At 34.8% G+C, this 13,959-nt stretch overlaps 1 protein-coding gene across 1 annotated transcript in view; it reads right to left on the reverse strand.

The window, feature by feature from the left end:
* Positions 1 to 1,705: 1,705 nt before the first annotated feature.
* Positions 1,706 to 13,959, reverse strand: part of TMEM168 (transmembrane protein 168) — a 29,604-nt gene continuing 17,350 nt past the window's right edge. The window contains exons 3-5 of the mRNA XM_007516138.3: positions 11,059 to 11,201; positions 8,226 to 8,500; positions 1,706 to 3,667 (exon numbers count right to left, since the gene is read on the reverse strand). Of these exons, the coding sequence (XP_007516200.1) occupies positions 3,120 to 3,667; positions 8,226 to 8,500; positions 11,059 to 11,201 (966 nt within the window). The 3' untranslated portion in view covers positions 1,706 to 3,119. The remainder of the gene's footprint in view (positions 3,668 to 8,225; positions 8,501 to 11,058; positions 11,202 to 13,959) is intronic.

Here is a 13,959-nt window from a genome sequence, read left to right on the forward strand (position 1 = left end):
AATCTTCAGGAAAAAGTAACCAATCTATCAATCTATCCTTACTGAGATATTTCTTCTCCATCTTATGAGCTACTCTGTTTTGAATTTGATAGCTGGAATTGAAAGTGCTATCTCCTAAGAGTCATCTATAATTTTTTGCTTAGTTGGGTAAGAGAATTTATCACAGTGTATATTTTGGTTAACAATTAACTGAAGTCATTTTTTTCCAGGTCATTTTGGTTCTACAAAAACATATATAGTTCAAAACACTAGTTTTTGATGTTTTACTATTTTAGTTTTTGATGAATTACTTTTTTAAAATTTTAATTTACTTATTGGATAGACAGCCAGAAGTAAAGAGGGAACGAGGTGATAGAAATGGGAGAGAGACAGAGACACTTGCCATACTGCTTTACCACTCACAAAGCTTTCCGTTTTCAGGTGGAGACTGGAGGCTTGAACCCAGGTCCCCTGCACATTTCAAGATTTGTGCTCAATCAGATGCTCCACCACCTGGCCCCCAGAATTACTATTTTTCACATGTGATTTTTTATTACCATCTTAAAATATGAAAAATTCTTAGAGACATGCTTTAAAGTTTTAAAATTTGCTTAATATTGGTTCAGAAATTTAGAATATTCCACTTAATATTAATTTACTTTTTTTTTCTGCCTCCAGGGTTATCGCTGGGGTTGTGCCTGCACTACGAATCCACTGGTACTGGTGGCCATTTTTTAAGTTTTTTGGATAGGAGAGAAATTGAGAGGAAAGAGCAAGATACAAAGGAAGAGAAAAAGACCGCAGATCTGCTTCACCACTTGTGAAGTAACTCCCTGGGGTGGGGGGTGAGGGGTGGGGGGCGGCCTTGAACAAGGATCCTTGAGCTCAGTACTATGTGTGCTTAACCTGGTGTGCCACTGCCCGGTTCCCAACTTACTTTGTTTAGTTTGGTTTTTTACTGTAAATGCTTGATTTTAACATTTGGCTTTGTAAAGATGTCTCCAGGGATAGTACTTTCATGGTTTCAGCAAGTCATATTAGGAAACAGATCTCAAGATCATTTTTGTGCCATGTGCGCTTAACCTGCTGCGCTACCGCCCGGCTCCCTCAGAATCATTTTTGAATGCTGAAAACAGCCCGGACACCATGAGAAATCTCTATAAATAGTAAAAAGATAATGAAGCACTATAATACTTAATTTGGATGATACTGATATAAATATATAACCAGGGAGTCGTGAGGTAGCGCAGCGGGTGAAACGCACATGGTGCAAAGTGCAAGCACCTGTAAGAATCCTGTTTCGAGCCTGGCTCCCCATCTGCAGGGGAGTCACTTCACAGGTGGTGAAGCAGGTCTGCAGGTGTCTATCTTTCTCTCCTCCTCTTTCCATTTCTATCTGTCTTATCCAACAACAACAAAACTATGACAACAATAACAACTACAACAAGCACAACAAGGGCAACAAAATGGGGAAAATAGCCTCCAGGAGCAGTGGATTCATAGTGCAGGCACTGAGCCCCAGCAATAACCCTGGAGGCAAAAAAATATAAATATAAATATATATATATATAAAACCAAACATTGAAAATATTCACATTTCAAATAAACTTGCTATCAACCATGAGCTATAATACATAAATTTTTAAGTATGGATTTTTTATAACTATCAACTATCATGTTTAATATACTAAAATGGTCAACAACTATAATTTGCTTAGCACATGAATATTTTTTAACAAAATTTTATTCAAATTATTAAGAGAACCGTATTCAAAACATAGAAATCATCAAACTATAACAAGGTTGCATAGATAATGGTATACAAGTTCCCTGATGCTAAGTGACTTCTTGCTAGCTGAAAATTCAATTTCAAATCACCAGGTAAAAAGTGATAAAGGCATCATTTCCTCTCTCTGAGGCTGCATAAATGGCTTCAGTGGTGAGAAGACACACCATTTAAACAACAAAGATTAGGTAATCTCCCAATTCTAATCCCCTTTTGTTACTTCTCAGAAATGAAAGAATGTAAATATTCTTAGGATAGAATAAAGGTAAATTATATCTTAGGAGACATTGTGATCAGTGCCTGCTATAGTCAGACAAAACACTGAATAAAGTTTAAAAATTAGAATCATACTATTTTGTTTAATTAAAATTGTCAATATGAATACTTTTTTCACATAATACATTACATGTACACAAGGTAAGTGACCTGTTCCCAATTCTCTGACCTTTAGTAGAAAAAAAAATATTGCTAATAGGGGTTTGAAGAAAAGGCAGTATTACCCTACAGAGATCAAAATGATTTTTAAATACTGAAAACAGCTCATGCATCATGAGAAGTCTCTAAATACTTCTATAATATTACTTTTCTAGAAAGGAAAACTTTACTTGGAAGGAATTTGTAGCTGAAAATATTGCTTGTTATGAACGTGTTACATTACCCTGAGAAAGATTTAAAATTGACAGTGCTTTTAGAGGCTCCCAACAATGTATGGAATAATGTGTAAGATGAAGAATTTTGATTTAAACAGCGATTTGGGTTTCTGTGCTATACTGGGAAAAGGTTACAACTAAGATATCTGAATGTGATGGATTATAAGCAAATTTCATACCAAATTCAGGCTGATTTCCTTTTATACTTTTCTAAAAAAAAACTGTAATTCTTCTTCAAATGATCTTATACTCAAAACTACTGTTCAAAAAAATAATCTCCTGTAAGCAAATTAGTAGTTTTCTTTTAGTAGTAAATAAATTGTCTGGTCTACATTCTCTAATCTATGCCTAAAAAAATAAGGCATTAGTAACTCTTCATTGGCCATTGCAGAGTATAAACAAATGTTCTTCTCTCTAATCAGAGGCATATGCAAGCATTCCTCAAAGTGCATAGTTATTTTTAATATTTCTTGTGAATTTAGTCAGTATTTATGACTCCCTACATACCTTTAATATAAAATGTTCATTCCCAACACATTACATATACCATAATTATGTGAAAATAATTGAGAAAAGACTAAGTGAGAGACATTACAGAAGTAATAAGATATTTTCCACAAATAAAAACACAATATACAAAATGTGGCAAGTTAATGAAAACTGATAGTATGAACTCTCAGTAATATATGATTTTGGGTTCCAAATTAAGATTTGACAAGTTTGAAACCTTGTCCTGTGTCCAGCACAGTAGGAAGAAAACAACTCATTTTTAATCTTTTCAAGCACCTAAAACAAGTTTTGCAGATCCAAAAGAGGTTCAAACCACACAGCCAATTTGCCAAATGCACTACTGGATATGTAATACGAGGAAAGTGTAGCATCCAGTGCTTGGCCACATCGCTTCCAGTTGGCAAGTGCAGTGTATAGTCACTCCACCGTTTTGACACGCCATATACTGCTTTCACTGTGCGTCCCTTTTCAGTCCAACAGATGTTACTATTGGAGTTGCAGTTATACTCCACCCAGTCTTTCGTAAAATCACCAAGCTGTGGTGGGTCAGCTTCTTCAATATCTATAGTCTTTGCCATCTCTGCTCCTTGCACTGCAATATACTGGTCATTAATTTTTCTCACTTCTTTCACCCATGGGGTTGAATTTTCACTGTCTAACACAATAATAAGTCGGGAACAGAAGGAACCATTCTTTTCTCTCCACCATTCTAGAAGTGTGTCAAGGCGTAGTGTGTCTCCACCTGTGAAACAAGAAATAGAGTATTACTTTCTAAATTTTTTTTAGTGAAAATACTTTTGTCTTAAGTATATTAAGTGTGATTTTATATTTTCCAATTGAGAACAGAGTCTTCTTTTCGAAGGTGTTTCCAAAACAGATTTTTTGGGGCCAGGTGATGGTGGGCCTCGTTGAGCGCTCTAGGATCCCCATCTGCAGGGGAAAAGCATCACAAGTGCTGAAAGTGTCTCTCTATACTCCGACCTAAAAATCCCCCATACAGAGATAGTCGGTTTTATACATGACTTATATAGAGATCTTATTTATTTTTGGCTTATTGACAAAGGATGGAAATGGAAATAAATTCTGACTTATAAGTAGATAAGGGAGGTTTTTTTTGGCCCTCTTTTGTGTTTTAGTGCTCTGCACTGGCATTTTCAGACAGACAGAGAAAGATACTGTAATACCAAAGCTGCTTTCAACATGCTGTGGGCTAGACTGGAACCTGGGTCATGCACACGGCAAAGCAGCACACTACTGAAGTGCACTACTTTTCCAGCCCCTCATAAAGAAATTTTATGATAAAATACTGACAAGTAAACTTTAATGATGAGGAAACAGCTATGGTTCAGAAGGAAAAACATGACACAAAAGTGAATCTGAAAAAAAACAGCAACAATAGTTATTGCTGAGTATTTAGACTTTAGATGGGTTTTGCTACACTTTTTTTTTATATTTTCCAAAATTTTCACACTGAGCATGTTACTCCGATGACAAAATATGTTTTAATATGCTACAATTTACTAGCACAAGATTAGCAACCTCAGTTCAGAATATTCATTTCTAAAATAACCTAATATTTCCTTTTCTAACCTATCTAAACAATCATGCCACAAAGATAAAAAACCCTTTGGGGGGAGTCGGGCGGTAGCGCAGCGGTTAAGTGCCCGTGACGCAAAGCACAAAGACAGGCGTAAGGATCCCGGTTCGAGCCCCCAGCTCCCCACCTACAGGGGAGTCGCTTCACAGGCGGTGAAGCAGGTCTGCAGGTGTCTTTCTCTCCCCCCTCTGTCTTCCCCTCCTCTCTCCATTTCTCTCTGTCCTATCCAACAACAATGACATCAATAACAATAATAACTACAACAATAAAAAACTAGGGCGGCAAAAAGAAATACATTTTTTAAAATAAATAAGACCCTTTGGGGGGGGACAGGGGATGATGATAGTAGGCGGTAGTGCAGCAGGCTAAGCACACATGGCACAAAGCATAAAGATACAGATTCGAGCCCCTGGCTCCCCCCACCTGCAGGGGGAGTCATTTCATAATAGGTCAAGTAGATATGCAGGTGTCTTTCTCTCCCACTCTGTCTTCTCCCCTCTCCATTTCTCTCTGTCTTACCCAACAACGACAGCAATAACAACGATAAACAACAAGAGCAACAAATGGTTTTTTTAAAAAAAAAAACGTAGCCTCCAGGAGTGGATTCATAGTGCAGGCACCAAACCCCAGCGATAACTCCGGAGGCAAAAATAAATAAGTAAATAAAATATAAATAAATATCTCCACTGTCTTATTAAAAAATACTTTACAATTTGAATAATTATTTTATTCATCAGCCTGCTATATCTTATAGTTGAAAATTGAAAAAAATTGGTTCACAAATTGCTCTGTTTTTGAATATCATCTCTGAGGCAATTATTTCAAAACATGATCTCCACATATTATTGAGCTGCCATGCAATTCCAAAAGATACCACTCTGTCAAGAAAATTCAAAGACTAGCTTTTCATTATTACCAGTTGTATGATATTTTCCTAAAGATCAGAGAATAACAGACATAAGCACTATTATAGAATTTCATTAGTCATAAAACATCCTTGCCTAATGCACTTTATACAACTATTGCTATTTCAACATTCCTCAGTACATTTAATACTGTCCCGTATATAAGTGCTCTTTTGATATTAACAAATGACTTAAGATTACTTTAAATCCTTTTGGGGGATTGGCAGCGGTACAAGGACCCAGGTTTGAACTACTTCCCACCTGCAGAGGGGATACTTCATGAATGGTGAAACTGGTCTGCAGGTATCTTTCTCTCTCCTTCTCTATCCCTTCCCTCTCAATTTCTCTCTGTCCTATCAAATAAAATAGAAAGAAAGAAAAGAAATGGTCACTGGGAGCGGTGGATTCATAGTGTAGGCACCGAACTCCCACAATAACCCTGTTGGCAATAAAATAGTAATCCTAATAATAAGTAAATAAATAAAAACCTTTAAAGCTTTTGAATGATTTCTCTTCTCTTGTTTTTCACTCCTTTCTCCTATAAATAGGTTCTATACTTCAGTTGGCTTTTGGTCTAGATGCAAAGTACTCATATTTATCTTAGATAACAGCCATACGATGCAGTTTAAGGAATAGGAGACTTCTTTTTTAAAAGCTTTATCTGTGACAAACTGCTTTATAGATTATCTACACTATGTTTGCCTCTGTTGTTATTATCATAATTGCTTTCTGCCCTCAAGCAAAGAGACAAAAAAAAGAGGTTCCATATTATGGAAGTCATTAATATTAAGTAAACTATTTAAGAAGTGAATTAGTGTAGGATAAAGGGTAAACATAGATTCTCTTTCCTAGTAATATTTAGTTCTTGACCTGTTCTCAATTTGCTAACTTAAGAAAATGCAACTGTCTTTGCTAATTTAAAGGGTTTAGAAAGATAAACTATTCTCAGTGTACAATACTACAAGGTGTCATTTGAAATGGATTAAAGAACTGTTTTCAGAACAAGTGTGTTTAATACTATTCCTGAGGTAGTTAACCTTCCATGGATGGATGTATTGGGCAGATGCAGACTGAAAAGAGGGCTAAGTTTTCTAAGTCAGGTTCAACATGCTTACCTGTAAATAGGCTAGGTATCTCAAGTTATAAGGATATACAGTTGCTGAATTATTAGATAAAAGTTAAAAGAGAAGGCCAGATCAGGTTAACTGAAAGTGGGGCATTCTGATGTCTAACATGACTGTAGCAAATTAGGACCAGAACCATGGTCTGCTGGCCCTAGTACAGCTTCCACTACATTGTACTGCCAGCAATTTAAATTTTTTATGGGCTAGAGGGACAGGGCAGTAGCACACCCAGTTGAGCACATACTAACATATGCAAGAATCTGGCTTCACGCCTCAGGTCCCTCCCTACCTGCAGGGCAAAAGCTTCACAAATGGTGAAGCAGTACTACAGGTGTTTTTCTTTCTCTTTTGCTTTCTACCTCCATTTCCCCTCTTAATTTCTCTCTATCCTATCAAATAAAAAGGAAAAAAAAAGGGAGTCGGGCGGTAGCGCAGCAGGTTGAGCGCATGTGGCGCCAAGCACAAGGACCGACATGAGGATCCCGGTTCAAGCCCCTGGTTCCCCACTTGCAGGGGAGTCACTTCACAGGCGGTGAAGCAGGTCTCCAGGTGTCTGTCTTTCTCTCCCCCTCTGTCTTACCCTCCTCTCTCCATTTCTCTCTTTCCTATCCAACAACGACGATATCAGTAACAGCAACAATAATAACTACAACAATAAAACAACAAAGGCAACAAAAGGGAATAAATAAATATAAAAAAAAAGGAAAAAAAAAAGAAAAAGTGGTTGCTGGGAGCAATGGATTCATAGTATAGGCACCAAGTTCCAGCAATAACTTCGCTGGCAATAAAATTACTTATTTAATTAAAGTTTTTCTGGTTAGGAGCAAGCTCACCTCACAGAGCATATTGCTTTCCATGGATGAGGACACAGAACACATGAAAGAATACCATGGACAGTACCAGGGAAAGCTCCACCAAAGGTGGAGCAATGCTGCAGTGTCTCTCTTTTATCTCTAGTAAAGAGAATGAAAAAGCCAGTCTGGGACCAGTGGAATTAAGCAATAATGAGGTCCCAAAGTTACAAACAAACTGATAAATAGCTAATATATATATTAGCTATATATAATATATATATATATAAATGTTATATGATAAATAAAACTACATATGTTGGGCCATAAACCAGCTCACCCAACAGGGCACATACCTCTCATGATTCTCATGGTGTGAGTTCATGCCATAGCAATGGAGAAAGCATCAGTGCTGTCTCTCAATGTAGTGTCTCTCTATCTGAAATAAAAATACAGGCCCAGAAGCAGTAAAATCATGACTGTTAGGCCATCCTGGTGCCACAAAAACTAAAACATCTACATGTGTGAACTACTTAAATCAGCATCCACAGTATTTATACTTAGAGTTACAGTAAAAGAAATATTAGTAAGTTAATATGCTTCTGAAAATAAAGTCTTATTGATGCTTATTACTGAAATACTTTATAAGTCTCAGGTCAAGCAGTCAGGTATTTTCCTCAACTAATATTAGATAACATTTTCAAAACCATTAGAAATTACTAAAGTTATGCCAGATATGTGTGCTAAGAAAAGAAAAACAAGAGTCCCCATATCTAGTAATATGGGAAAAACGAGAATAAAAATCTAGTATTTCAGTGAAAAGGCTAGATTTCCACAAATAGGTATATCATTGTAATAGTGAAAGTACCAGGGATGAATTTACCTGCAAGAGCCCATTCTCCTGTACCATGAGTATGTCCACTGTAATACAAAATATATGTGTCATGCCTAGGTCCATCCATAGTCCGGAGTTCAAGGAAAGCTTTTAGTTTGGAATGTAAAGTATCAAAAGACAGTCCACTTGTGGAATAGTCACATCCATAGGTCTCAATCATATGATAAGCAAAAAATCTTTGGATAGCATTGAGCATGCCAGTAGACCTCAAATTTAACTCCTGTACATGTTCTGGTGGGAGAAGTGTTGGCTGACCATCAGGACTGAAGGAGAAATAAAAAAATGATTGTCATATTCTTATCCTTCACTTTAAATTATCTAAGAAACATAGCAATTGCTCTAAACCCAATAAAATGCAAGTTAAAAAAAATCTTCTCTAAAATTTCCATAGTCATAAGAATTAGCCTTGGAAAAATCAAAACCATGGCTGGGTGGTGGTGCACCTTGTTGAGACCACATGTTACAGTATGCAAGGACCTGGGTTCAAGCCCCTGGTCACCACCTGCAGGGGAAAGCTTTGTGAGTGGTGAAGCAGTGCTGCAGGTATCTGTCTCTCTTCTTATCTCCCCTTATACTCTTGATTTCTGGCTGTCTCTACCCAATAAATAAGTAAAGATAATAAAAAGTTAAAAACAAAGTTTGAAAAATCAAAACCTACTTCTAAAATAAAGTACATTTAAATTAATTAAAAAAAATAAATCGAAAATAACCCCAAAGGTAGGGCTCTTGTCTGTTCATATCTTCCTACCTCTTCTTACCAAAGATACTGGATAAGATATATATAGTTATTGGATAGAGACAGAAATTGAGAATGAAGGGGAAGAGAGAAAGGGAGAATGAAGGGGAAGAGAGAAAAGGTGGGGGAAAGAGAGAAAGGGAGGGAGAGAGAGGGAGAGAGACCTAGATCACTGCTTCACCATTTCTGAAGCTTCTCCCCTGCAGGCAGAGTCTCTGCTTCAATCAGTTGTGCCACCAACTGGCCTCCACTTGACAAGATTTTTAAGAGCAAAATCACACCTGGGTAGAGTCCACAATAAAATAAGATTTTAAGATTTTTTTTTTCCTTGAGAAAAAAGTTTTAAAAAAATAAGAAAACAGTACATTAAATTACGTATGTAACATCTAGTGAAAAAAGCCATTTTTATGTGTCCAAATTTTACTAGACTAATATACATCAATAGAAAAAATTCTTTACTAAAAGATGGAATTTCAAAACAACAGATAAAATTTTAGTCTATTGACTGATACTAGTGAACACTAAATAAAGACATAATTTTGGTCCCAGAACAAATGTTTTACTATGTAGAAGCATCAAACACTATCAATACTGAGGGAGAGAAAAAATCATCACTCCCTTCTAGAAAAGGAATTCTTATCAGAAATTTTGAAAGCTTTATATCCGCTTCATATTTATTAATTGTATTCTAGTAATTTTTACTTCTGCCTTTTTATAGAGCAAGAGACCAGATCGCTGTCCCATAATCTTTTTTCCACTTTTATTGGGGGAATAATGGTTTACAGTATAGTTGTTGACCTATCCCTATGATAGGTGTCTAGTTATCTCTAAGACACTCTCTCCTCCCAACCTAGGGTCCTTTCCCACCATCATTCTCTACAACCCCAGTGCCTTTCCATTACACCTCCTTCCTCCATAATTTTAAGTGTTGGAGGTCAAACCCAAGGACACAAACATAAATGACATGCACTCTACTAGTGAGCCAATTTTAATACTTTTATATCACATTTTAATACTTTTATATGACATTAATAATAATTTTAATTATTTTAATACTTAAATAATTTTATTAATTTAATTTTAATACTTTCGGTAATTTTAATACTTTTATATCACATTAATATTCATGAAAGAAATATTGACTTTTCGGAAAAACCATGCTGTCATGACTCTTCCAACAACCCAAAAGAATAAGCAATAGATAAATAAAATGTAATGAAATAAAATCTAACTGGCAAATTACTATTTTCACTATTTTCCAGCAGAGTTCTTAGACCCTTCTAATTCTTCTTTTAACTTAGAAGAAAATATTTACACAAAAAGCATGTGTTCTTATCAAATATTAGAAATTAACGACTGTTTGAATTCAAAATTCTCCCACTCCACCACAGAAAGTATAATGAAAATTTGGTCGTTAGAATTCATTAATGGCAAGAACTCCCCCCTTTTACCTACAAAGGGGAAGTTTTTATATGGCAGTGTTTATTGACTCAAATAGATCTGTTATAAATGAGATCAAAATAATTTTGAAATAAAACTGTAATCAAGAAATATTAATTTAATTGCCAAACTTTTGAATTTATGGTATTGTATCACATTGTTTAGTCATACAAGTGCTAGTGGTTCTTACATTCACAGTCTCATTAGCTCTTTCTTCCGAGATGAACAGAATTGATGTTGCCATTGACAAATTTTAGATCAGGCTACCTAATTCAGAAAAGTTATGATTTCCCCAAGATAACTTAAGATTAGAATTTAGAATTATTAGGTCCATGGTACATTCTACTATATTTCACCATATTGTAAATTCATGAAAATAAGGAACGTTTTCTTAGAAAACTCATATTTGCTGTTCTTTAGATAACATGAAAGTTAGTCACATTTATCAAATAATATTTAAGCTGAAACTTAAAATGTATATTACTCAGGGTGAGTGAGTTTCAAATTGGGGAGGCAAACAATAGAGAACTATACTTTGAAATATAGTAGTTTTTGAAAAGAAATGAGCTATCACTTCTACTACTATTTATACAAACATTAGGAAAATGCTAAGTTGTTATAATGAAAAATAGTAGATTTCAATACCTGCAGAAGTTGGTGGGAATCACAATAGCATATCCAACAGATGTTCCTCCTAAACAATTACCCAACTCATGGAAGAGTCCATGAGCCATGGATTCCAATGGCAAAACAATCAGAAACATACTCAAAAATATTCCATTTGTTTGCTAAAAGAAACATAAAACATGTTTACAGTTATTGTGTATATATGTATATACATAAGTATTTATTCACACTTTTGGCCCCACTTCCAAAAATAATGAAAAGGACAATTTGTAACCTAGTTTATAGCTGCAGAGACAAATATATATATTTACATATACACACATATATACATATATATGGAAAATAAATATTTATTTCTAATCTTCTCGAGGTTGGGGCAAAGAAATAATAGAAATAATAATCATTTGTAATTTGTCAAATTACATTTCATTCAAACTAAAAACCAAAATATATAATCATCCTTGATATGCCTGAGAAAATTTTGCAAAACAAATTCTTTCTTGTTCACACATATATGTGAAATCATTTTTCAAATAATACATTCATTTATTTTCCTGTGAAAATATCAGAAATCATGAGAAAAAACTTAAACCCTAAGATCCTAAAACTACCCAAGTCAATTGCATTCTTACAATTAAATTTTTTTTTCAAACATTTTTGGATATCTTTATTTATTTATTTACTAGATAGAGATGGCCAGAATACAGAGGGATGGGTAAGACAGAGAGGAAGAGAGACAGAGAGACATATGCAACAATGCTTTACCACTTGCAAAGCTTTCCCCCTGCAGGTGAATAGGGATTCAACTTTCCTTGAGCGACCAGGTCCTTGCACTTCATACTATGTGCTTAACATGGTGAGCCACTGTCTGAAACCCCACCCCCATCTCCACCTCTCCTCTGAATTTCTCTATGTCCTATCAAATAAAAATGAAATAAATAAATAAATAAAAGGAAAAAATGGCTGCCAGGAGCAATGGATTCATAGTGCCAGCACCAAGCCCCAGTAATAACCCTGGAGGCAAAAAAAAAAAAAAAAAAGAGACAATAAAAATAAAAAATAAAACACTGATACTATTCCACATTCTTTGTGTACTACTACAAACTGTTACAGTTATGTAATGCACACATTTTTATGACATTAAAAGAGTGATTTAGGAATGGGGTAGATAGCATAATAGTTATACAAAGAGACTCTCATGCCTGAGGCTCCAAAGTTCCAGGTTCAATCCCCCACAACACCATAAACAAGAGCTGTTAAGTGCTTTGGTTAAAAAATGGAAAAAAAAAAAAAGTGATTCATCAGATCAGAATTTTAGTATAAAGGAGCTATTACTCCCATAATTAAAAATGGATAATATGGCCAGGCAGTGGCACACCTGGTTAAGTGCTCACATTAAAAATGGACAGGGCTCCATTTCGGCATGTTCTATGTTATCAATTATATTTAGTACATGCTCAATTTAGAAATAGAAAACGCAAATAATAAAAATGTAATGAAAATCACCCTAAGAATTATTAGGAGCAGCAAGAGAGATGGCTGCTCACTGGTAGAATGCAAAATCTGCATGCCTGAGGTCCCAGGTTTGATCACTGGTACCAAGTGTACAAAAGTGGTGCTCTGAATTGTCTCCTTCTCCTGTAAAACTCAATCTTATATAAAATAAGTAAATTCTTTAAAAAGTTATTAGGTAATTAATTACAGGAAAATATTATATATTAAAGATAATTTATAAACTTATGAAATTTAATATTCTTCTTAGAATAAGGAACAAAATTTGGCATGCAAAACATCAGAATGTTCTAGCACCTTTTAATTTTGTTTAGAAAAACCATTTTTCTTTAGATTATTCACTAATATTATATCTACCAATTTTCCCCATGTCCTACATTGAGAATTAAAAAAAATATTCATTCCTGAATGTAGGCCTAGAAAATTCATTTTAAATTTTATTCTATTTAAATAAATATTATCAAATGTAGAGTCTACCACTATATAGTGGCTGGAAGGTTGTATTAGATAGAGGGCTAGATTTTGAATTACTGAGGTCCTAGATTTTGAATTACTGAGGTCCTAAACTTGATTCCTGGTTTGAGATATGCCAGAATGATAGTCTGATTCATTCTCAAAACTCTCTTTCTCTCTGTTTCTAATAGAGATAAATATTTAAATTTCTGACATAGAATACCAGTGTATATTCCAATAATACTAGTACTATGGTTTTCATTGTGGAATTAAAATATATTATGGGGCAGAAGTTTGTAATTTAGCAATGACCTGCATAGATGATAAAGTTCAACTATCATCCAATTTATAAAGGACTCAAGTGGAAGAAAATTTATTTTGAATTCCAATTGAAATGTTAGCTGATAGTGATGTCACTATATACTGGTTATACAACACTGACAACAGTATTTTCTATAATATGATAAAATAGGCATAGTTTATTGATCACTATAGACTACAATCAGTTACTTTGCCTGTTTTTTATAATCTCAATGGAAACTTAAAATTTTGAAATTATAAATTTTGATTAAAATTAAACCTGTTAAAAACCAAACTTCTTAGAAAATAAATATTTACATTACTATTTTGAGTAAGCATGCTTTAAAAATATTAAATATGGCCATTAGGCTTCCCGGGGTGGCGGGGGATTGGGGGCGCTGGGGTAGGTGGTGGGGATGGGACACAGTCTTTTGGTGGCAGGAGTGGTATTTATGTACAATCCTATTAAAATATAAAGATATAAACCACTATTTAATTAATATGAGAGGGGAAAAATTGACCATATGTCTAGAACTTCTTAAAACACAGACTGATGGCAACCTAATCAACGCAACGATTGCCACCTCAACATGCTTCAGCTCAGACTGTGTCCAGAGATTTCACATGTGGAATGACAACCCTTCAGCTTCATTA

The sequence above is a fragment of the Erinaceus europaeus genome, chromosome 8, assembly GCF_950295315.1.
Source record: "Erinaceus europaeus chromosome 8, mEriEur2.1, whole genome shotgun sequence".
NCBI lineage: Eukaryota > Metazoa > Chordata > Mammalia > Eulipotyphla > Erinaceidae > Erinaceus > Erinaceus europaeus.